The sequence below is a fragment of the Dryobates pubescens genome, chromosome 14, assembly GCF_014839835.1.
Source record: "Dryobates pubescens isolate bDryPub1 chromosome 14, bDryPub1.pri, whole genome shotgun sequence".
Taxonomy (NCBI): Eukaryota; Metazoa; Chordata; class Aves; order Piciformes; family Picidae; genus Dryobates; species Dryobates pubescens.
The window spans coordinates 10,323,073-10,347,799 of record NC_071625.1 but is presented as its reverse complement, the minus strand read 5'-3'; the positions used below and the strand labels follow the sequence as shown (position 1 = coordinate 10,347,799).

The following is a 24,727-nucleotide window of genomic DNA, read 5'->3' as shown; positions in this document are numbered from 1 at the left end:
ATCCCCAGAGAGGCTGCGGAGTCTCCTTCTCTGGAAACTTTCAAGACACATCTGGATGTGTTCCTATGTGACCTGTGGTAGGTTCTATGGTCCTGCTTTGGCAGGGGGGTTGGACTCGATGATCTTTGAAGGTCCCTTCCAAACCCTAACATCCTATGATCCTAAGAAGGCCAATGGTATCCTGGGGTGTAATAGAAGGGGTGTGGTCAGTAGGTCAAGAGAGAGGCTCTCCTCCCCCCCTCTACTCTGCCCTGTGAGGTCACATCTGGAATATTGTGTCCAGTTCTGTGCCCCTCTGTCAAAGAAGACCCCTAGGGAAGGTTGGACTGGATGATCTTTCAAGGTCCCTTCCAACCCCTAACATTCTGTGACTCTGTGAACGGGCTACTCATTTGTGTATGCTTTCCAGCCCTCCTCACTTCCCTCCAGTGTTTGCAAACCTCAAAGAGAAAATAGACACAAACCACTTGGGAAAGAGAGAAATGTTACCCAACCAATGGCTTTGTAATAGGGCCACTAGTGGGTTCAGACTTAAGAGGCATTCCAAACAATAATACATCTTGTACATCACTTAACTACAAAGCTAATGCTAACGCTCTTTACAATGCATCTGCTGTGAGAACTGTGCAAATCACAGCATCATCAAAACACCAGTACACAACAGCTTCTCTTCCATGGCACTAGGACTGTGCCATCAGGGTCACTTGTAGGGGCCTGCCAGAATTATGAGACAGTGACTGCACAACAGCAGCCTTCAGAGACTTGGCCTAGGTGACGGTTGCAAATCCCATGTGCTGTGTAGGGTTCACAGTACCAGAAGCTACTTATGTGCAACCAGGCCAAGGGGTTTCCTTCAAGAATGAGAGCCAGCATTAAGCCTCAGACTCAACTTCAGAAAGGGGAAAGCTCTACAAACTCTGAAAAATATAATGAAATTCACCTGAAGGGAGGTTGTAGACAGACGGATGTTGGTCTCTTCTCCCAGGCAGCCAGTACCAGGACAAGAGGACACAGTCTCAGGCTGCGCCAGGGGAGGTTCAGGCTAGATGTTAGGAAAAAGTTCTATACAGAAAGAGTGATTGCCCATTGGAATGGGCTGCCTGGGGAGGTGGTGGAGTCACCATCATTGGAGGTTTTCAGAAGACTTGATGGGGTGCTTGGTGCCATGGGTTAGTTGTTTAGGTGGTGTTGGATTGGTTGATGGGTTGGACGCGATGATCTTGAAGGTCTCTTCCAACCTGGTTTATTCTATGTATTTTTGTTGTACAAGGTAAAAGCTTAGTGCAAGATGTCTAGCAATGTCACCTCCATAAGCATCTGCCTTAGCTGAGCTTCCCTCAAGGTTGAAGATGATCCCAGATGACTGGAAACTGGCCAATGTGGTGCCCATCCATAAGAAGGTCCGGATGGAGGAACCTGGAAACTTCAAACCTGCCAGCCTGACCTTAGTGCCAGGGAAAATTATGGAGCAGATCATCCTGGGGGCAATCACTGCACACCTGAACGATGGCCAAGGGATCAGGCCCAGCCAACATGGATTTAGGAAGGGCAGGTCCTGCCTGACCAACCTGATCTCTTGCTCTGATCAGGTGACTGCCTGGTGGATGTGGGGCAGGCTGTGGATGTAGCCTACCTAGACTTCAGCGAGGCCTTTGACACCGTCCCCCACAGCAAACTCCTGGCCAAGCTGTCAGCCCATGGCTTGGACAGCAGCACTCTGAGCTGGGTTAGGAACTGAATACATAGAATAAACCAGGTTGGAAGAGACCTTCATCGCGTCCAACCCATCAACCAATCCAACACCACCCAAACAACTAACCCACGGCACCAAGCACCCCATCAAGTCTTCTCTGGCTGGAGGGCTGAGCCCAGAGAGTGGAGGTGAATGGTGCCACATCCAGCTGGCAGCCAGTCACTAGTAGTGTCCCCCAAGGATCAATTCTGGGCCCTATCCCATTCAATATCTTTATTGATGATCTGGATGAGGGGATTGAGTCTGTCATCAGTAAATTTGCAGATGACACCAAGTTGGGAGCAGATGTTGATCTGTTAGAGGGTAGAAGGGCTCTGCAGAGGGACCCTGACAGGCTGGACAGATGGGCAAAGTCCAACAGGATGGCATTCAACAATTCCAAGTGCTGGGTGCTGCACTTTGGTCATAACAACCCCATTCAGTGCTACAGGCTGGGGTCAGAGTGGCTGGAGAGCAGCCAGGAAGAAAGGGACCTGGGGGTACTGATTGACAGCCAGATGAACATGAGCCAGCAGTGTGCCCAGGTGGCCAAGAAGGCCAATGGTATCCTGGCCTGCCTCAGAAATAGTGTGGCCAGCAGGAGCAAGGAAGTCATTCTGCCATGTACTTAACACTGGTTAGGCCACACCTTGAGTACTGTGTCCAGTTCTGGGCCCTCAATTTAAGGACATTGAGACTCTTGAATGTGCCCAGAGAAGGGCAATGAGGCTGGGGAGAGGTCTCGCGCACAAGCCCTGTGAGGAGTGGCTGAGGGAGCTGGGATTGTTTAGCCTGCAGAAGTGGAGGCTCAGGGGAGACGTTGTTGCTGTCTACAACTACCTGAAGGGAGGTTGTAGCCAGGAGGATGTTGGTCTCTTCTCCCAGGCAACCAGCACTAAAACAAGAGGACACAGTCTCAAACTGTGCCAGGGGAGGTTTAGACTCAAGATGAGGAGAAAGTTCTTCACAGAGAGAGTTGTTGGCCATTGGAATGGGCTGCCGAGGGAGGTGGTGGAGTCACCATCCCTGGAGGTGTCCAAGTGGAGATTGGATATGGCACTTGGTGCTGTGGTTTAGTAGCCATGAGGTGTTGGGTAACAGGTTGGACTTGATGATCTTTGAGGTCTTTTCCAACCTTATTGATTCTATGATTCTATGATGGAACAGGTATTCCCAGGAACCAGCCAGGGCAGCAGTGGTGGAGAAAGGATGTGACACAGCCTGATTGGTGACAGCAGGTGTTGTCACTTTGCATCCTCCCCACAGCTCCAGATCAGGGCCAAGTGGCCTTAACTGTGGAGTAGCCCTAGAAGCATGTGACGCCAACCAACCTCCCCTCACACCTCTGCCCCTATGTCAAAACCTAACCAGTTATGACTATTATGGGTGTCTGTTTCATGATCTCACTGCTGAGAACCAGGGCACGGCAACTTTACTCCTAGCAATCCTCTAACCAAGAAACCTAAACTCTTCAGAAAGGCTCTGCCTTATAAAGAAGAGAGATTTGCCAGCACTCAGCTGCCCCCAAGTCCCTCTAGATGCCCCTGTGAAAGGAAATCAAAACACATTAAAAAAACCTGAATGTGTGGTTTATTATATTTAAGCTGCTATTTGTCTATAGGGTTTAAATATGTCTGTCACATAGTTAACAGTAAATGAATGTAATTTTACATGTTCAGCATTTTGATACAGAGTACAGGACTACAAGTGTGGAAAAGGAGCACGGGAAATTAGCATTTCCTTGATGCACATATCAAATCCTGCAGCACCACTTAAAAGCTCAGAGTAAGGGCTCAAGCTGCAGTATTACAAGCACTACTAAATAAACATACCTATATTAAACCTTAGAGAAACAAAACAAATGACACAGGGGTTTAATATTTAAGATTTGATACAGGATTAAAATACTAACTTCTTTTTTTTTTTTTTTTTTTTTAAATGTCCTGGTTTCAAATTAATAAATATAAAAACAATATAAAAATATACACCAGTTGATAAAAGGATGCACTGAGTAAGGTTAGAAAGCTAAATTTCACTTTCAAACGTATGCAGGTATGTCTTTAGGGAGAGGATTTCTGTGTAGCTGCGGCTGGTCTTTCGGAAGAAGTCCAAGCTGGTGAGCTGCTCGATGTCACGCACACGTGCGGTGTGCATCTTAAGAAGGTCTTCAACCCACTTTGATTCATCCTCCAGGCTCTGAAATGTACAAATAAAATAAATAACAAAGAAATAAATAGAAACACACCCCATGCCCTGTCAAGAAATCATCTCCAAATGCAGAGTCAACTTTTCTAGCATTGGGTCTGTTTGAAGAATCTCTGTGCCCTATTCAAGAATCACCAAGGTAAACAAGTTCCAAGAAAACCTGATTTGAAAAGCTTTTTAGTTTTAAATTTACCCCTACCCTTCATCTGACAGCACCTCATCTAACATAATATTGTTTTAATCCTCCTACTTCACTGCTAAGAGACCACTACAGAATCACACACAGAGAATCACAGAATCACCAAGGTTGGAAGAGACCTCAAAGATCATCAAGTCCAACCTGTCACCCAAGACCTCATGACTAAACCATGGCACCACGTGCCACGTCCAGTCCCCTCTTGAACACCTCCAGGGATGGTGACTCCACCACCTCTCTGGGCAGCCCATTCGAATGGCTAACGACTCTCTCAGTGAAGAACTTTCTCCTCACCTCCAGCCTAAACTTCCCCTGGCACAGCTTGAGACTGTATCCTCTTGTTCTGGTGCTGGTTGCCTGGGAGAAGAGACCAATCCCCTCCTGGCTACAACCACCCTTCAGGTAGTTGTAGAGAGCAATAAGGTCTCCCCTGAGCCTCCTCTTCTGCAGGCTAAACAATCCCAGCTCCCTCAGCCTCTCCTCGTATGATTTGTTATACAGCTGGGACTACAGTTTGTGTTGGTACCTGTAAAATCCTGTTATTTGAATACATACACTGTTCACTGATAGAAAAAAATACTTTCAGTAAGCATTTCTCCATACGAAAAAAAACACAACCACAACACAAAAACCAGGAAGCTGATGCTGCCAGAGTGATCCAGGTTGGGTTGAGTGGGAGTAATCACTTTCAGGGGACTGCTCCTGCTACATGCCTTGTGCCAGCTCCAGCACGTTGGAGCCTTCCATAAGCTTATGTAACTCACATCAGAAAAATCAGCCCTGCAAAACACTGCAGCTGCTGGCTGTTTGAGTGCGTTAACCAGCCCAGGGACATGTCCCAGGAGCACTGCAGCCAGCCCTGCAGACTGCACAGCAGGGAGCAAACGTGGGAAAAGGACAGAGCAAACAGGACTTTTCCCCCTTTGGCCTCTCTGGCTTGCATGTCTACACCACTGCTGGGGAAGTAAGATAGGAAAGAAGGGTTGTGTCTTCATGCATTTGGACTCCATGTGTGTGACTTTCAATTCTTCCTGATAAAAATAAGTTTCTCTCCTTACTCTGAAAATGAGTCCTTTTCTGACAGTCTCAACAAGATCCTCCTACAAAGTAATCCTCTCACCAGTCAAGACTAAGCTGCAGCAATGTCAGAGTCTACCCAACACAGAGATGTGCTACAGACCAGGCATTGGGTCACTCTGCAAAGGCCAGGAGGGTGAGTATGATAGTTTGCACAGAGAGGACATGAAGTACCAGCTAGGTCCGATCTGGCTGCTCTAAAGCAAAAGTCCATGACCCAGTCAGCACTTGTCTGTTTTGAAACTTTGAAGCTCTAGACCAACTTTCTTCTCTGTGTCACTAGCAACCTAAAGCCCAAACCCAGATCTGGAACATGAAAAGAAAGATGCAAATTAAGAGGAAATGTGTTCCACTCTCTCCCCTTCTCCTGCAGTTCCATGCTCAGGATTGCTACCTGGCAGCACGTGGCCAAGGGAAACCTCCTGTTCAGTCTTCACCTTAGTGATCAGGTTGCTAGCCTGCAAATGGGCCTCAACAAGCATATTATTGCAGACATCTTTGTTGCCTTCAAACTTTCCTTTTGAGCAAGAAACCTGCATTTTACAGAGCTTAAAGCATAGTCCAATTTCTACAAAGCTCATTTTTTGACTACAAGGAGGACTTCTAAGAGTTTGCAGAAGACCTGCAATATGAATAGATCACAGGACTGTTGAGGCTGGTTTAAGCCAAGTCCAGCAAGACAGCATTTGCATGACTCCAGAAAATCAACCAACTGCTCTAGTTCCTGGTATGGTATGAAACTGGGTTATCCACATTGCTGGCAAAATTTTCTGCTAAGCTGTGAGCTTCTTAGGTGAAACAGCAGATCTGAGAGAAAGACCTGAGTGTACTCATGGTGCATGATTCTGAGCCACCATTATAAGACAGATATGGAAAAAAGCAAATCCTAGATAGTGTCAGAGGAATTGTGTCCTATGGAAAGAAAAGTATTTTCATTTCAAGATCTCAGCTGGAGTATTTTATGTCATTCATGTTCCAGGGGAAAAAAAAAAAAAAGAAGAAAAAAAAGGAAACTCAGGCTGGAACAGATGCATAGGAAGGCTACTAAAACACTCAAGCTCCCTGACATGAAGAGTAAAAAAGATCCGGGATCTCCCATGAATAGAGAGAAGTATATGCCTTTGAGAATCGTCATAAATCATCACTAGGGTAAATCCCAAAGAAGCCCAGTGAAGGGCTATTTAAGCCATAGAAAAATGTTGACACAAGAATAAATGGGTATAACCTCACCATGGATAAACACAGTTTGGAAATGGAACAAATTCAAATAAGAAGAGTAGTGGTGTTCTCCAACGGCCATGTGAAGAGAGAGAAAGTGTGTGCAACTAGAGCAGAGTGAGGGGAAAGCTAACATTTCTTCAGATCTTAAAAGACAGTTGTGGAGAGGTTAAGGAAAAATTCTTATGTTATCCCATGCATTTAATCCATGAAGTGTGTGAGGTTTTACACGCTCACTTCTTTGAACAAGTAAGATGGAACACAACGTGCAAAAGCAAGACTGACACCGTATTTGAATGGCAAAATTATGCCTAACTACTTTCATTCTAGAGCTGCATTTAAGTATTTTTGGAATGGGTCTTTGCTGTGTAAAAAAGCACAGATCAGTGTCTGCTAAGGACCTTTTAGTAGCACTGAATTCCTCTTAGAACTGTAAATATGGATATAGATACTGTAAGAAGCATGAATTGCATTAATAGAAGGCCTGGGCTGGAATACATGAAATCAAAAATAGGTGTGGTAGTTTTAAGGGGTAGTTGGAGGGGAAATTTCAACCAGAGGTCATTGTTCTTACTACTTTGTAAATTAGATTTCAGCTATTTAAGAGGACCATGACATGCAATATAGGGAAGAAAAAAAAATTACTTTCTCATAAAATTAAATATGGGAAGAGATACAAGGACAGAGGCACTAATGACTGCCAGATTAGTAACTCCCAGATCAGCAACAGGATCTGGAGTCGGAGAAAAAAACACAATGAAATATAGGTAGGACTTTACAAGACTTCTGGTGGAAGACATCTCAGCCCAAAGCAGTTAAGAGTCTAAACAGGGGGAAGCCAGACGTACTCAAGAGAGGGATACTGCTCCAAAAGCGTGGTTTTCAAAAGAGGGACCTGAAAGCAGGCATGTTTGATGAACAAGAAAGAGACAGTGTTCCAGGTGAATTGTGTACAGAGTTGGAATGACTATTTCTGCCTGTAGCTGGAAAAGGAGTCTTAAGGTTTGGTGCCAATACAAAATTCGTAACATTAATGTGTTCATTCAGGAAACAGTCTCCTGGCAGCCTATAGTGAAGTGTCTGTGTGCAGGAATCCACACAGCTGTGTAATGGGAGAACAAGTTCAGGCGGAAGGACAAGCCTAAATAGAGCTGCCTGGGAGGACTGCTGTCCTTGCAGAGCACCAAAGCCCATGGGGACCCAACCCTGCTCCTGCTGCTCCATCAGCTGCCCAGTGTGCATGCTACTTTCTGCAGCTCTGACCAGACCAAAGCATTTGTACTTCACCACAACTCTTACACTACAGGACATGGCATCCTAAAGAAAGGTAGGAAAGGAATGGGGAAGGTATTTGGTCATCTCTTTCAGTAAGAACCTAAACTTTTCCTGTGAATCAAGACATGTTCTAGAAATGGCAAGAACTGGCAAACTACCCTTGGCAGGTTTTAGCATGAAGTTTTAATATTGTGTGGGTTGGATACAAGCACGTTGTCTGATGCATTCAGACTGCCATAGCAGATGTAGCAATTCAGACTGTATTATACCTGCATATGGAAAGAGATCTCATTCAAAACATCAGGCTAGCTGCCAGCACAATATGTCTACACACACAACTTCCCTACAATCAGCTCTGAAGTTACACTGATAGCCTCTGCTAAAATATAAAAACCTACAGGTTGTTTACTGCCAATCTACTGCATGTCAGTTCTTCCAGACAATGTTAGGTGCAGTAATACTTCCATATCTTCTCTGTTATCATGGAGGAGTGCCCTTTTCTAGTGAGTTAAATGTGAGTTATATAGGGCAACAGAATCAGTATCCTGGGCTTTCATTCAGGACATCAGTGAGCACTAGCATCTAATAGTAATGGGGTTTCATGTGTCCTAGGGTTATATTTACCATGGAGCTGCAGTAGTGCAGCAGAACTTACATTGCAGCTCTCATCATTGTCAGGCCGGTGAGGAAGGATGTAAGAGAGAACAGAGAGTGGTCCATCACACTTGTCAGCTGGCTGAGTGAAATCTAAGCAGCTGGTTATGATGGCATAGTAATGAGTAGGAACAGGGATGGCACTGCCTTCCACAAACCTGGAGGAAGAAAGCAAACATTTACCCACAAACAAAAAACTTGTTTGGCAGAACGTTACATAAACAGCGTGGCCTTTCCTCCCCTACATGTGAGGACACACGTACGCTGCTGAGATGATTCTGATTCCTAAACACTATCTGAAAATGAGCATTCAATTACCTCATGTTCTAATACTGTGCTGTAGAAACACCACATGCCAGCACTGAAAGGTTTCTTCAGTTCAGGGACAGAGAGAAAGCATTTTACTGGATTAAGGAAAGACTTATCTACCTCCATAGCACTGCTAGGGTTGGCTCTGATATCCAGTTGTTCTGGGTAATTTTAGAGAAAATAGATTAACTGGAATATAATTCAACTTCACCTTAAAGATGAATGAACACTTAATTTCAAAATCAAGGTGAAGAGTTACCTGCTGAATTGCCATTTGCTTCTTTTTACCACTGTTCTACCTACAGAGGCATTCAGTTTCCACCAACAATAACTTTGGAAGAAGGTAGACAGTTATATCTCCTCCCCAAAATCAAATAATGTGCAGATAATTAATTGTTTAAGATAAAACCATTACTAAGAGAAGAAACAGTAAACCAACTTAAAGACAAACTCTTAACTGTTTTATTTTGTCAGGTGTGTCATGTAAACCGTCATAGTCATAGTCAAAGATTGGGCCACTTATAACGTTGACTCCGTTTCGTTCAGTGGCGTATCTCTTCACCAAAACTCTTTGGAAATAGTTCCATACCTCTGTGGAGAAGAATTAAAAAAAAAAAAAGAAAAAAAGAAATCAAAATGAAACACAAAAAAACAACCACAGTTTTAATAACTCAAAATATGTGGAGATTTTTTTTTTTCCCCTCCTCAAAATAAAACTCCAACAGATGACGGTGGCAGAAATCAAAGGCAGCGTTACGGATTTATGACAGCTACATTCAGTTTGGTCAGTAAAGCCTATTCAGACTTCTTGTGCTCTGTCAATTTTTTTCCCCCAACCAGTGATAAAGGAAATGTTTGGTACCACTCTGAGGCTGGCATTGCCACAGACATTGCACAGAGAGGCTACTGTTCCTTTGCAAGCAGTAGAAACAGCTATTCACACACTTCTGATGTCCCCGTAAGCACTTTCGTTGCTAGTTTTTATCTTGTTAAAGGGAACAGCATGATTAAAAGCAAAACTCAAACATTTTAAAAGAAAGAGAAACACAAAGGTCATAGTCTCCCAGTTAAATTCTTCCTGGACACAGAATGTCCAACTTTTAAATTAGGTGTCATCAAGGATGACCAAATTATGGTATGGCATCTCATTACAGAAACTTTTGGGCAGAGCATGACACTCCCTTCCCCACCATGCCCTCTTCAACTGTAACAAAGGAAGGGAAATAGTGGGATCTCCAGTTACCTCATTCTTCTCCTTCTGTTTGTTTTTTGTTTTTTTTTTTATTTATTTTGACATTAACAGAAGTGTGTTTAAACAAAACATTTCAGACTTATAAAAGTTGAACTCTTGTCTTGCGAGCTCAGACTGTGAAGTCCATGGCTCCCTGGATGCTGATGGCAGCTTCTGCTTCAGCAAGTTCCCCAGTGCACCTTGCCCAGACACTGCTCGGTGCCACATGAAGGCCCTTCTCAGGCTGGTGCAGAGGGCCCCACAAGCAATTATCCAACAAGAATCTCATCTGTGGAAACCACTTGGCAGTACCACTGCTCCAGCTGCTCGCATCTCCAGTGCATCAGCCTTCACAATAAAAATAGCTCAAAACCAAAGCTTTCCCCTTCCTGAGTTTTCCAGCTTTTCCCAACTTGAGTTCCCACTGCAGCCACACAGACAGTGATGCCAATGCAAAGGCAGACCCAGCCCAGGGGCACCATCTTCAGCTCCATCAAAGCAAGAGCTGCTTAAGTCAGACTCACTACAGAAAAGATGGATACAGAATTGTTGCCTGAGCAGACAGAATGGGACAGTGAATTATGAAAGCAAAGCAGAGGAGGGGGTGTCTGCAGCCAGCACTGTCACCAAAGCCAGAATAGTATAAAACCTTCTTCCCTGTTGTGGAAAATGCTCCATATAATGATCTTATAATCTGCTCTAAGTATTGCAGTCTGCACACAGAGTGGTTCATCATCTCCCAGGAATGATAGTAGTTCCAGCATTTATTCTCAGGTAATCCTTTACCCACTTGTGATAAAGAGGAAGGCCACTGGATAAAATTAGCTGCTGGTAGTGGGTTGTTCTGTGTTTAGCATCTCAGCTAATTTGCTTAGACTAACATTTGCATAAGAGCATTTTTATGAAGTGATTTGAAAGTGGGAAATCCCCAATAACTTTGCAGTCTGTAATCACTTAAGTGCCTTTGCTCACATTTCCAGCAAACATCACCACTTGTTCCTACTCAGAGGTTTCTCAGTTAAAAACACTCTTTTCTGGTTAAAAAGAAAAAGCTTCCCATAGGCTTTGATGTTAATCCAAACCTCTCTGGTCTCAAATCTGAATTGGAAATCTCACAAGAACAGGCTCTTGAGATTCTTCCAAGGCTTCTCAGTTCCTGCCAAGCCAAAAATGCCACCAGAATACTCTGATGGTTTTTCTGCCTTTTGGCAAAACTAGAGAGAAAAGGGATGTGCACATAAAAGAAAAGTAATACTATATATTAGAGAGCAGCTCTGAGGAGAAGGACTCGAGGATGCTGGTGGATGAGAACAGCATGAGCTGGCAATGTATGCTTGCAGCCCAGAAAGTCAACCATATGATGGCCTGCATCAAAAGAAGCATGGCCAGCAGGTCAAGAGAGGTGATTTCCCCCCTCTACTCTGCTCTTGTGAGACCCCATCTGGAGTACCATGCCCAGCTTTGGAATCCCCAACACAAGAAAGATGTGGAACTTCTACAGTAGGTCCAGAGGAGGAGTCTCCAACCCTGAAAGTGTTAGAAGCCAGGCTGAATGGAGCTTGAGCAATCTGGTCTTTTAGAGGATGTCCCTGCCTGTACCAGGGGGTTGGAACTACATGGTCTTTAAGGTCCAACCAACACCATTCTGTGATATCCCTGAAGCACCAAAAGTTTCACCTGGTTTTAAGTATTCTGCATTTTCCATAAATTTGTTTCCTCTTGTTTTAATTTATAGGTTTTTGACCTCACTCTAAGGGCATCAATAGAAAGGCAAAAAATTAATCATTTGTCCCTGAATTAAAACATGCTAAGTGCACATGCCCAGGCTTGGGCACTCTCAAGTTGCTCCAGCTGAGAAGCAAAAGCATGTTGCCTAAGTAAATTCTGCATGAGCTTGGGCTATGGACAAGAAAATCTGAATGTCTTGCACTAACTGACTTACTGCAGCATGAAGTAAAATTGCTGAGCTACAGCTCATCTGTGCTCTTATCTTAGCCTTGCACCAAGGATAATAAACCTTCCTCAAAAGTTAAGTTTTTCTTGTGGTATTTTATGCCTGCCCATACCTAGAACTATATAAATGTCCATATGTATTATCTGCTGACTACTGGTAGCTGAACTTTATATTCACCCATTGATTCATTCCATAGTCCAACACACAGGTTAAAAACAAACAAACCAACCAACCAACCCCAAAACCCAACAAACCAAACCAACCTGTTGGGAAAATAAATAAAGCCAAGTAAAGAGAACTTACTTTTGAATGCAGGATACATTGGAATTACATTTGTTATTAGAAAAGCATCATATTTTGCTTCTGCAGAGGAACTTAATTCTGAAAATAACAAAGCAGAAAAATATTAATAAGATGAAATATCATAAATTCAAATAATAACAATAAAATGTTTTGAAGAAAATGGTTTCAGAGATTAACCAACTGCCATCTAAACAGCAATCTGAATGATACATTCTGAAGCGCACATTACATGCATAAAATCTGTCTTTATGTGACATATGAACATGGAAAGTAAGGATTCTGTATTTGCTTCAACTGCCAACCAGGTCAAAATATTCTAATAGTCTTTCTATTTTTGCAGTCTGAAAAGTCAGAGAGCTGATCTGCAGGCTTTTACAAAAAGAGGGAGGAGCATGGGATTATCTTCTAGGTCTCAGCAAGCCTCTGCACCAGTAATTCCATCAGAAATCCACCATAAAATATTCCAGCCACTGAGAGAAGTAGGCAGAGAAATGGATTTCACAACTGTGAGATAGTTGTGTCCCTTACTAACCCCAAAAGAACACTGTCCCAAGACTGAACCAATGCAGAATCCAGGACACACAGATAGAGGAGTTTCTACTAGTACTGTTTCTACAGGATGGTAGACATTTTTAAAGTATGCAAGAGCCTAATTTGGATTTATAAATTAAATGCACATTTCTTTCCCTGTTGTTTGAAATAAAAACTAAAACTTCATTCCCAGTTCATGTGAGTTAGTATCCTATCCACCCACTTCAGAAGTCCAGCTTTTGAAGATTGTCTTCCTGCTTGTGCTCCTACTCTCTGCAATTCTTTGTTCACTTTTAACATCGTTAATCAAACTGAGACTCTTTACTGGGTTGGTGCATGAAGTTGGGCACCAGTTTGGAGCATTGCTCATGGAGCTGGCAACTTCTAGCACCGGGCCCTTGGTCCTCCACAAGTGCAGAAAGAGTAATATATCCGTTCCACTGGGCCCCATATGTGACATCAGTGAGGAGCAGCTCCTCTGAGGAAATTAACCCGTTCCTACCCATGTGCTTTCTCAACAGTCTCATAAACCTCCCTCAGTCTGTTTTGGGACTGGAGGCTCTTGAAAAGCTCTTAGAACTTACGAGGAGGGAAAAGGAAGCCATAGGACAGCTGTCTGTCGCCTCTGTAGGCTGAGCAGCTCTGGCTGTTTCCTGGAGAAATGCGGAGGTCAGGTCTCACACAACTGGCCAGGTGCTCCGGCACACTTGATACCTCTGCCTGAAAAGAGGGACATAGACAGAAATTACAGGAAAAGTAATTCCAGCATTTATTGCTGAAAGATAATTGTTTCATAGAGTCAAACAGATTACATGAAAGGCCTTGTGTGGAGTAAACTAAAGCACCTGATCGTACAACAAAAATCCTTCTCTCCCATCTGCTCCAGAACCTCTCCTTCAGGTAGAAGAATTACTTCGTGGGGAAAAATCCAAATGAAGTTGCTGCTTATTCATCAAGCAAAACTTAGAAAGACAATGAAAAACAGGAGAAGAAATACACAGCCCTTCTGCCTTAAAACTCTTCTCCTGAAGGAAAAAATCTAACAGGATTTTTAGCGCTCTAATAATGGTATTTGGCAAAAAATTCTGGTGGGAAAATCTGCTTGGAGAAAGAGAATTTTAGGGCTTCAAGAATAGAGATAACTAAACAGGATCCCACAGGACTTTTTACACACATTTTCTCAAGAATAAAGACATCACAAACCTGTTTGGAAATAGTGTAGGATGTCCAGAGAGGCATCAGGAACGTTTCACTGTAGCCACTTTCAAAGTCATGGTGATGCAAGATATTGTATTTTGTGCGGTACAGTACTGCGGGGCGCCCATAGAGAAGATGCTTGTCTACAGATTAGAAGAAAATGACAGTTACATTTATTACTGAAATCCTTAAAGATAAATTAAAAAATAAAAATAGGTTGGCTTTCCAAAACATGTTGATTTTACAGCAAGCCTTAGTGGAATACTGACCCTGAGTAACTGCTAAGGAGCCATTATAACAAAGAGAGCAGCAGTTCTTCATAGTTTTGGTTGGGATCCCTGTTCCAGGCTTACAACCCACTCTGGGGTTAAAAGTTCCCTCTGCACTTGAACATTTGTTGGCATCCAAGCATGGAGAGAGGGTGTTTCTCCAACCACAGGAGTCTCCAACCACAAAGACTCCATCTTTCTGCCCACATACCAGACACACATGTGGTCCTTAGCACTTTTTTTTTTGTAGCTTTAAATCATTCTCCATTCTATCACTTCTGTCACTCTTCTCCAAGCTTTCTCTCTTTTTGTAAAATTCCTCTCAAAAGAGAGGTAAAAGTGGAAATTCACTAAAAGAGTATTTTTTTTCTGCTTTGCCAATGCAGATCATGTTCTGAAGGCTGATGTGCTATTTTCTGCGAGTAATATCAAAGGAAATAAACAAACAAAACCCACCCTTTTCCTAATGTTTCCTACCAAAAAACCCACCTCCAGCTCTGCAAAACTTGCACTATATTATGGTTAAATGCCACCTCTGACAAGCTTGTTTATAAAAAGACGTAAAAAATCATAGAAATAGAAGAAAAATAATTTTTCTGGATAGTCTTGTGTGTCACAGAATGGCTTACACTGGAAGGGACCTTAGAGATCATTCATTCCAACTTCCCCACCATGGGCAGGGACACCTCTCAACTAGTCTTGGTTGCTCAAGGCCTCAGATGCACTGTGCTGCATGATTCATTGATGTTGATAACCATTTGGCAAACAGGCTTGGGTCGCTTTTGGAAATCAAAACATAGAAACAAGGAAAGCAACCTAACACTGTTCACAGACAGGCATTCAACTTGAAAGAAACAGGCACGTTTTATTGGTGCTTGAGTCCAAATAGAGGATCTTTTTACATAACACAAGAAAGAAAAGTAGAAGCAGCCTCATTTAAGGCAAAGATTATATCCTTGCTTTATTTAAAAGAATCTGAAGTAACCTTTTTCTTCTGCATATGAATAACAATATCAGCTAAATATGCATGGTGCAGTATGCAGGAGAAGGGGATTTCCAGCTAAACACAGGAAGATGCATGCACAGGTGCTGCAGCCTGCCAGACAACAAAACAACTCGCAGGGAAAACTGCTGCTTATTTTATGTAAGGGGGACTTACTTCAGCTTAACAGAAAACCTAAAAACCATTAAGTGGAATTGGTTTAAATGCTTACATCTTTCCTACCCCCAACCTGGAGAAACCAGCCTGAACAATCCTGGTAAAACACAGTGTGCAGATGTGGTCTGAGTGGTTTTTACCATTTATAGCTTGTGGTAGAATTGAGAACTGCCTCTTGCAGCCTCTCCTTTCTTCATCTCTCCATCTCCACGGCAAAGATTAAATGTAAGGCGATGGAAAGCAAAAGCTGAAACTCCTATCGCTTTCAACAGCACTTTAGCCCTGGTTACAACAAAAGATAGTGTGCTTTCCCTTATGTGAGCAGCACTTAATCTCTTGTATGTCTGTGTGCTATTTTGACAGTTATTTGAAAAGCAGCTTCACTGCACATTAACTAAACCAAACCAGGAATTTCTCTGGTATCGGTGATACAAAGTAATTTCCAAAAGAAAACAAAAATAGCTTTTACTAACCGAGGCCCTGGGGTCTTACCTTCTGTTCCCTTGACGTGGAAACGCTTGTTGAGTTCATCCAACTTGTTCTTCTCAAGAACACCAAAAATAAAATAAAATAAATAAAATAAATTCCAGATTAGGAACACTGGAACATGCTGACATCTTGTTTTATTAGGCATCCAGCAAAACAAAACTAGCGCTATAAAACACTGATGGCTTTCTGTTGTTTGTTTCCTGTTTTACAAAAAGCCATCGTTGTTCCAAAACCCTGCTCACACGTGTCACCAGAAGGATCTGGGGAATTCTTACAGATCAAACCCTTCCAGATAAAATGGCTGCCACTTCACTAGGCAACTACTCTTTATAACGGAAGCATCAGCAGGTCCTAAACACTTACCTTATCATCACATGTACATCCTATATCAAAATCTGATGCAGAAGGTAGAGCAACAGGATAGAGTGGTTTAGCAACTTCATCTGGCACAGTTGGTTTATAAACATTGGCTCTCAGCAGGTGATTTAAACTTCCATGAGTGCCATTATTTGGAGCAGGCTTTAAACCAAGCAGATCTATGGAAGCACCACAGAAAAATGATAATTAGATTGCAAACACAGAATCATAGAATCAATAAGGTTGGAAAAGACCTCAAAGATCATCAAGTCCAACCTGTCACCCAAGACCTCATGACTACTAAACCATGGCACCAAGTGCCACATCCAATCCCCTCTTAAATATACCCAGTAGCATCTCTAAGCTAAGACATTTATTTATCTCCAAGCTAAGACATTTATTTGCAATATTACTTACACCCACAACACATTAATGAATGCTTTCAGTGTAACAAATACTAACATTTTGTCCAAATCATAAAATTGCAGATGTTCGTTGCCTGAACAGCATGGTAGTCATGACAAGAAGATTAATTTGCATCAAGACACTGGAAAACAGCTCTATTACAACAACTCTTGCAGCTTTCAATGCAAACATACAGTCAATGTGCTGACCTTACACCAACCATCTGGAGCGCAGTGCTTTATAGATAGAGAACAATTACCCTACTGGTACTTCATGTTTGGAAAACACATTAATTTAATAACTGAAATTACATCTCTGGCTTGAAAGTTTAATTGCCCTGGAAAATCAGTAATGAAGATCCTAAAGAATACCTACATACATCACCAGATTCTTCTTCGTGGCTACAGTACAAGTTCATTAAACAGTCGCACCAGGACATGCCACAGAAAACGAAGTGATGCCCCTGATCTACTCCATGAGACACGCATGTGAAGAAGCCATCTCTAAACAGAAACCTCATTCTGAGGTGCAGATACCATACTGCTGTCTACGACTACCTGAAGGGAGGTTGCAGCCAGGTGGGGATTGGTCTGTTCTCCCAGGCAACCACCAACAGAACAAGAGGACACAGTTTCAAGCTGCACATGGGGAGGTTTAGGCTGGATGTTAGGAAGAAATTCTTCACAGAAGGAGTGATTGGCCATTGGAATGTGCTGCCCAGAGAGATGCTGGAGTCACCATCACTGGAGGTGTTTAAGAGACTGGATGGGACGCTTGGTGCCATGATTTAGTTGATAGTGCTGGGTGATAGGTTGGACTCCATGATCTCAAAGGTCTTTTCCAACCTGCTTAATTCTATTCTATTCTAGTCTAGTCTAGTCTAGTCTAGTTGTCCTATTCTGTCCTAAATTGTAGCAGAGTGTATTTAATCTCTGCCAAAGTGCACTCAGCAAAACTATGTTACCCCACCTCTACTGGCCAGCTGCTAAAGCACAGCAAACTGAGGCCCCTGAGACATGCCTTCAACCTCACTGCCAAAGGGCATGTGCATGGGAAAGGGGGTCAGGGGAGAAGACACTGATAGGGAGTCAGGGTATGAGCTCATGGGTGCCTAAACAAAGTCCTACTAGCCAAAACAACGTGTTGCACTTGCAGTTTCTCAAGCAGATAGCTTACCACACATGACGTTGTACAGTTCAATATTTTCAAAAGGAGGTACTTTGGTCTTGTATTTGAATGTAGGGCCATAACCTATAAAAACAGTCTTAAAAAAAAAGAAAGACAGAAAAAATAATAAGAAAGAGAGAAGAATACAAAAGAAGAGCATTACAAGGTACATGGGGTTTCAGTGAATGTTTACATTTTAGAGACCTTCAATTTCTTCTGCCTTCAATGACCCTACCACAAAGGTTACTGCATTGCTCATACCTGCATGCTGTTTATCTTGTTGTCATAGCCATGGTCTCCATGGAAGAAACATTTTCCCGTTGGTTTCTTGTAAACGTCCACAGCTTTTCTAAATTGAAAAAGTATTAGAACATTTCCTAAAAGGTGTAGGTATGGTGGCTGACCTGACAACATACTTTGAGGGTAGGAGGGATGCAAGATACTGCTTATCTTTCTTTAATAACCATGCTGGAGACTGTAGGATCATACAACCACCCCAGAATTTCTCCCTCTGATGCCACTGCAAATCTAAGAGCCAGCTCTTACTCACTGATAACAGCTTCAGCATCTATTTAATTATGCTCTCAAATGTCTCATGTCACCTAATTTCCTACATACTGGAAGTATTTTGGACCACACTCTTCCAATTCTCCAAAGGCCAACAGAGGCTTCTAAGAAGCATTTTAGTGCTGCTACAATGCTGCCAATGCCACACAATGCTGTAAAGCGCTTTCACCTCTTTGCCTTCCACCCAATAAACAAGAGGAGCATAAACAAAGCTGGAGGGAAAGGAGAAAGACTGTGATGAAGATGACTAGTTGAGAAAAATCAGTGCTGTGTCACAAGAATGCAAATTATCACCTTGGTACTGATTTTCTTTATATATACATGGAAAATGGAGGAATTATAATTGCCAGCTTGTTCCAGACTGTGTTTTTACAGTTTTGTAAGGGCCATGTGTGGGGAGCACAGGCAGTGGACCAGGTTATCCCACAAGTTAATTTCTTCATCCGCAACAGAATGGTGCTGAGCCTGATTTTGGCCTTGCAAATTACTAGAGCTACAGCAATTGGGTCTGTAACTACCATTTTCCTGGCTGTGACTACACAATTATTTAGTTATATTACAAATAAATTATTAGTGAATTAGATTTCAGAAAATCTACTAAAGAAATAAGTCCAGGGAAGTCTGATGTCATTAATAAGTAATTACTACATGTAAATTAATTTGAGCCATCCCATCAGTTACAGTAAAGTTCTTAAAACTAAACCTTTAATAGGCCTAAAATTTAGTCTGTGATTCTTTGAAATGAACCCTAGCCACAGAAACTACATGGGGCAGCCAGCCAGCCAGCTACTGGAGTTATGCAAGAAAGCACCTGGAGTTTCTCATTCACTGCTTCAGCAGTGTGATCCTTGCATAATTCATGGAAAGATAAGCACAGATGTCAAAAGGCACTTACAACACACCATGTGTTTGCCTGGCACCTATATGGGCAAAACCTCCTGTCATATTAAAGCTCACAGCAGACTACCATGAGCCAAAAGCTGTGTCATCTTCCAAGAATCACTGAGTCAGCTTTATGCAGCTGTAATACACAATGTGTCAAAAGATGAAAGAAAGAAACCAAAGAACATTAAATCAGAAAGGGGTTCACAATTCATAAACAAAAGCTACTCCTTTTCACTCTGCATGTATGCACCAGCTTGTTTTTCCTTGCTCCAGTTTTATCTAATAATCAATAATATTACAAATTGCCCATATCTTAGAAATGAAAATTCAGAGGCATATGCCAACATTTTGACGGCCACCCTGTCACACCCTTCCACATGTTCTCAGATGTTCACCCACTCTGCCAATATTTCCATTTCCTTTCCATTCACTTACTGTACACACTCAGTCTCTTGTTCCCTAACATCCCCTGGTCAAATACATGCTGCCTTCTTCCTCCCATATTCCCTGCTTTCTGGTTGGAATAGGCTTGCACCTCATTAAAAAAGCTTATCAGCTCCTCTGCTTGAGCTAATCAGCCCAAAATCACACAGCTACTTGAGGAAACCTATCAGGGTTTCTACCCTCTAACCCAGCTACTGATTTTCCCACACTTTAAAACAATTTTGTGTTCTGAGTCACATCTCCCTGCATCAAACATGACTGAACTTCAATCAGGAGTTCAGAACTCCTCATGCTCCCAGGGTACAGGAATGGGATGCTGACAATTCCAGGTGTCTCATTTCCTCGGGGGTGGGGAAGAAAGAACAAAAGGCTAAAACTCCAGATGGAAGCAAAAGCAAGAGTGTACCTTGCCACATGCCATTTGCGATCCACCAGTAAATGGACATCCTCGATTCTTCGGTTGTAGGCGTAGTGCAAGCGCTTAGGCAGGTGCTGCTTCAAGTAAGGCTTGAAGTGCTGATCTGGCTTTCTACACTGAAAAATAAATGGTTACAAACAACATTGCTCTCAGTTAGTTTAGATGCACACAAAACCTCAAAGTGCAGAAATCAAGCTATTGGAGTCGTTATTGATGAGGTCCTGTTGTGTACATCTTAAAGAGCACGTGGTCCATCACATTCTGTGTGTTCATTATGTAAGATGAGGAGCTTAGGGAGCCAATTCAAATATGTATTATGAAAGTTTCATTCTCATGAAAGTTTCATTCTCATGACAGTCTTTTTGAAAGCATCATGCACAACGTCACACTTAGCTCACAAATGAAGAATTTGATCCTAACTGAAGCAGAGCTCAAGTTTCAGAGGAAAGATGACTGTTCAAAAAATACATCTAACCTGCAGATATATTTGAACTCTTAGTTTAAACATATTTTTTTTCCCATTAAAAGCAAGATTATAGTTGAAGGCTATCAAACGAACTATTTCAGCATCTTCAAAGTGCTGGTAAAATATTTACCCTGAAAGATTATTTTCCATTTCTGAAGAAATGAATAAATAGGCTCAATTCAGGGAGTCAGCATGGTCAGGGTGACTCTGGCTCTGCGTTGCTCAAAAAGGTTATAAAAGCTACTACAGCAGCAAACAGTGGAATCTATGAGAAGCATTAATCTGTACTCATAAAGGGCACTATTTAACACTCTTTATAGAATCATAGAATCAATAAGGTTGGAAAAGACCTCAAAGATCATCAAGTCCAACCTGTCATCCAAGACCTCATGACTACTAAACCAAGGCACCAAGTGCCACATCCAACCCCTTTCTGAACACTTCCAGGGATGGTGACATCCCTGGGCAGCCCATTCCAATGGCCAGCTACTCTCTCTGTGAAGAACTTTCTCCTCACCTCAAGTCTAATTCCCCTGTCACAGCTTGAGATTGTGTCCTCTTGTTCTGGTGCTGATTGCCTGGGAGAAGAGACCAACTCCCTCCGGGCTACAACCTCTCTTCAGGTATTTGTAGAGAGCAATAAGGTCTCCCCTGAGCCTCCTCTTCTGCAGGCTAAACAATCCCAGCTCCCTCAGCCTCTCCTCACAGGGCTTGTGCTTGAAGCCTCTCCCCAGCCTTGTTTCCCTTATCTGGACACATTCAAGAGTCTCAATGTCCTTCTTAAATTGAGGGGCCCAGAACTGGACACAGTACTCAAGGTGTGTCCTAACCAGTGCTATTCATGTTAATGGTTGGTTTTCCTGTCTAATGAGTGATAGGAGATGCTGAAATAAGATGTGAAGTGAACAGTGCAGTATAGAAATATACCTCCCAGTCATAAATACTTACTGTAAGGTTGGCAACAATCACTTTAGGGTCATCTGTTAAGCAAAGGAAAAAAAAAAGTTACATAAAAGATGAACAATTTGCAGACTAAAACATGAGGTAATGATGTGATTTTACAGAAGCAATCTTACTAAAAGTGCACTGTATATATCAGATAAGATATCCTGTATATTAACTGAAGTTCCACTTCAGGGTATACTGAAGTATGCCCTATACTTTGTGATAGTGTATTTCCTTAGGTAGTCTTGCTCACTCTTCTATGGCTTGGGTCTTAGCTCAATATTTATTCCATTTTCTGGAAGTGCATTTTCAAACCTTTTGACTGCTCTCCTATAAAAATTATCCCTAAGCACAAAGACTTCCATCGAAAATGTTGGAAAGTACATTTGAACGGAACAATGCACACCTCTAGAAACTGTAAGAGATGCAACGTGTCATTTGATGTCCCTTTTAACATTTAACATATTTCTTAGGCTACAGTAGCTACAGTAAAAAGCTGTGGATACATCTTTGGACTATGAAAGGGAGAGGCAAGATGCAAAAAGCTCCAAACCAGCGACAGTCTACACGAATACTGTTTTCCTCAGTGAGGTGGGGAACATTTTTTAGTCCTAAGAGAAAAAAAAACAGGAGGCTAAAGGAAATAATCTTAGGAAATTTAAATGTCTTGCTAAACTATGATTGTTTTGCTTGATTAAGGCAGAATCTCACTGATCTTGAAATGAGCTCTGCAGACTCTCAAATCACAAGCTTCAGGCTTACTCCTTGCAAAGGTGTGTCTGCAGTATTGAGGCAGTACCACTTATTATGAAAATGAAGGAGGAATGAAATTGTTGGTAATTTGCCATTTATCTGGGCAGACTCCAGTTCTAAAACTAAGGAATGTGCTTCTTTGGGTTTTATATTGAAACTGCTGATTTATAAACAATTGCAAATATTCAAACTAGTAAGCTATGGACTGAGGTCAACTGAGGAACATGGTACTGTGGGAAAACGACTAGTATGACTCAGAGGTCAGTAAGAATGGTTGACCTGTTTGCCATGCATCCTCCAATGAAAACTAATTTTCCTCAGCAATTTGGGAATTCAAGGGTTTTTTTAAAACAAAAAAAAAGTCTTCTCAGAACTGAAATGTAAATTTTCAGTAGATAGTGAGGCGTAGGAATTCAGTCTTTCTGCTAGATTAGTAAGTTTTCAACAGACCTTTACACACTCATTCCATATACCTGGAGCATAAATACCCAAGTACATTAGCTTATAGCAACTAAATGCATAATAAATCAGCATAATAAATCAGCAGCTAAGAAAGTTTTACCACATTCTTATGATTTCTCCTACTATTCTGAGAATATGTCATCATCAAAGATCAACTTTTTTGTAACACCTGTCCTCAAGCAAACTGAACACTGAAGTGTTACAGGGGGTCAAGCTGGCTGTCACAGCTATTTGGTCTTCCCCTCTACCAAATGCTGCCTTGTAGCATACACTGCAAAAAAACTCATAAGCACTTGTAGTTAATTTATAAGTAACCTGCTGGCAAAGCCAGGTTTGCCCTGGTACACTGAACCAGAGCAGCCACAGTGCTGGTACAATCCCTGTCCTGGTGCTGCTGCCCTGGAGGCAGTAGTACTCCTCAGAGTAGTAGCAGTGCAGCTAGATCTGTAATGCTTTAACGCTGAAATGCTTTAAATCACAGGGTCAGTTTCACTAGAGGACTCCTGCCTGAGCCCTCTCATCAAGATCAGCTAATCTCAAACACCAAGTCAGGATGAATTACTAACAGCATGGTACAAAAGGCAGCAAGATCTACTGTCAACATTTACTCTCAATGCATTTTCTAATCTCCCTCATACTTCTCAACTTCCCCAGCTTGTTGCTATTTAGCAACCCATGCAGCTTCTCATCTGTGCCAAAAGTATGAAGATACTGAATTCAAAGTTAGTAATTCCCATTTTCCATTAACTCAGGAAAGGTACCAGACTTTTTTCATATCGAATCAGAGTGGTGCTGAGATCTTCCAAATCCTATTTCTGTTGGCAGAGGCAAGAAACGCATGAATAAACTCACAATAATGTGTAAGCTGGCATGTGAAACTGGCTTCAAGAGTTTCACTTTGCTGCACAAGCATGTGGTTCAACCAAGAAGACTTCAACCATCAGCCTGATACAGCTCTACTACTGTGGGGTCTGTGAACTACAGACCGGGAAGCGAGCAAGCAGGTGGCTTTCAGTAGGCTTCTTTCCAAGTGCCCTGCTGACACACTATGAACTTCTGCCCTTTGGACAACATCAGCCCAACGAAGGGGTGGGGTTTAGTCCTCAGGACATAAGGGGTACAATTAAATGAACTTACATTTTAGGTTATTACTAGATTTAGGTCGAATTCGCCCTAAAGATCCAGGCAACAAAACAATGTCTTCCACATTGGTCAGGTAGTTGCTTAAAAATTCAGTTCTTTCACAAGTACTGTCTTCCATCCCTGCAGAAGGAAAAAAGCAGAATTAATCCTTGAAAAGAAACACATTTTCCAAAACAACACAGGAGGAGACCCCAAACTGACTATATAGTTTCTTTTGTTGCTGTGTATTCTGTTTCTTTTGTTGTTGTGTATTCTGTCTCTTTTGTTTGTTGTGTATTCTGTCTCTTTTGATTGTTGTGCATTCTGTTTCTTTTGTTTGTTGGGGTTTTTGGATTGTTAGGTTTTTGGGTGGTTTTTGTTTTGTTGGTTGGTTTGGGGGTTTTGGTTGTTTTGTGGGGTTTTTTTTAGTTGGTTGGGGTTTTTTTTTTGTGTATGATTAACCTCATTCTTGCTCTTCTCAGTCATCTAATTCCAACATCAGACACTGGCAGGAGTCAAACTAGGGGTGATTTTAGCACTTGCCTACATAAGAGAAACACCAGTCTCAGCACTGTAGAAACAGGCACCATATATATACCATGTGTGCACTGACACTTCTCCAAACTAAGCTCATGGAAAAAAAATCAAAGTCTGTTTCTAGTTTAGTGTACTGCTCTGGGATTTATTTTTTTTTTAAACAAAGGATTTTAAGAAGGCTCACACACAAAAGGTATTGTCTGTTGGTGGTCTGTCCTAAGGCAGCTGCAGATCAACAATTCTCTCCTGCAGCCCTCTGTGGCAGGGAGGAATGTCCTCCCAGTCACAGGCAGCTCTCAGCACCAAATTGCCTCCCCTGGAAATCCTCCCTGCCCCTTACCCTTCTTTCCCCACAGCCAAATAGGACTCATGTGACATTTTATTGCTAACATAGCAGTTC

At 42.2% G+C, this 24,727-nt stretch overlaps 1 protein-coding gene across 3 annotated transcripts in view; it reads right to left on the bottom strand.

Moving 5' to 3' along the window:
• Positions 1-3,654: 3,654 nt before the first annotated feature.
• ENPP2 (ectonucleotide pyrophosphatase/phosphodiesterase 2) overlaps positions 3,655-24,727 on the bottom strand; it is a 56,876-nt gene continuing 35,803 nt past the window's right edge. For all 3 annotated transcript variants that reach the window (XM_054167316.1, XM_009905778.2, XM_054167317.1), the window contains exons 13-25: positions 23,806-23,931; positions 21,457-21,488; positions 20,031-20,158; positions 17,990-18,077; positions 17,738-17,825; positions 16,163-16,335; positions 15,803-15,851; positions 13,889-14,025; positions 13,270-13,405; positions 12,155-12,232; positions 9,125-9,257; positions 8,359-8,515; positions 3,655-3,928 (exon numbers count right to left, since the gene is read on the bottom strand). In XM_054167316.1, coding sequence (XP_054023291.1) covers positions 3,758-3,928; positions 8,359-8,515; positions 9,125-9,257; positions 12,155-12,232; positions 13,270-13,405; positions 13,889-14,025; positions 15,803-15,851; positions 16,163-16,335; positions 17,738-17,825; positions 17,990-18,077; positions 20,031-20,158; positions 21,457-21,488; positions 23,806-23,931 — 1,496 coding nt within the window. In that variant the 3' untranslated portion in view covers positions 3,655-3,757. The remainder of the gene's footprint in view (positions 3,929-8,358; positions 8,516-9,124; positions 9,258-12,154; positions 12,233-13,269; positions 13,406-13,888; positions 14,026-15,802; positions 15,852-16,162; positions 16,336-17,737; positions 17,826-17,989; positions 18,078-20,030; positions 20,159-21,456; positions 21,489-23,805; positions 23,932-24,727) is intronic.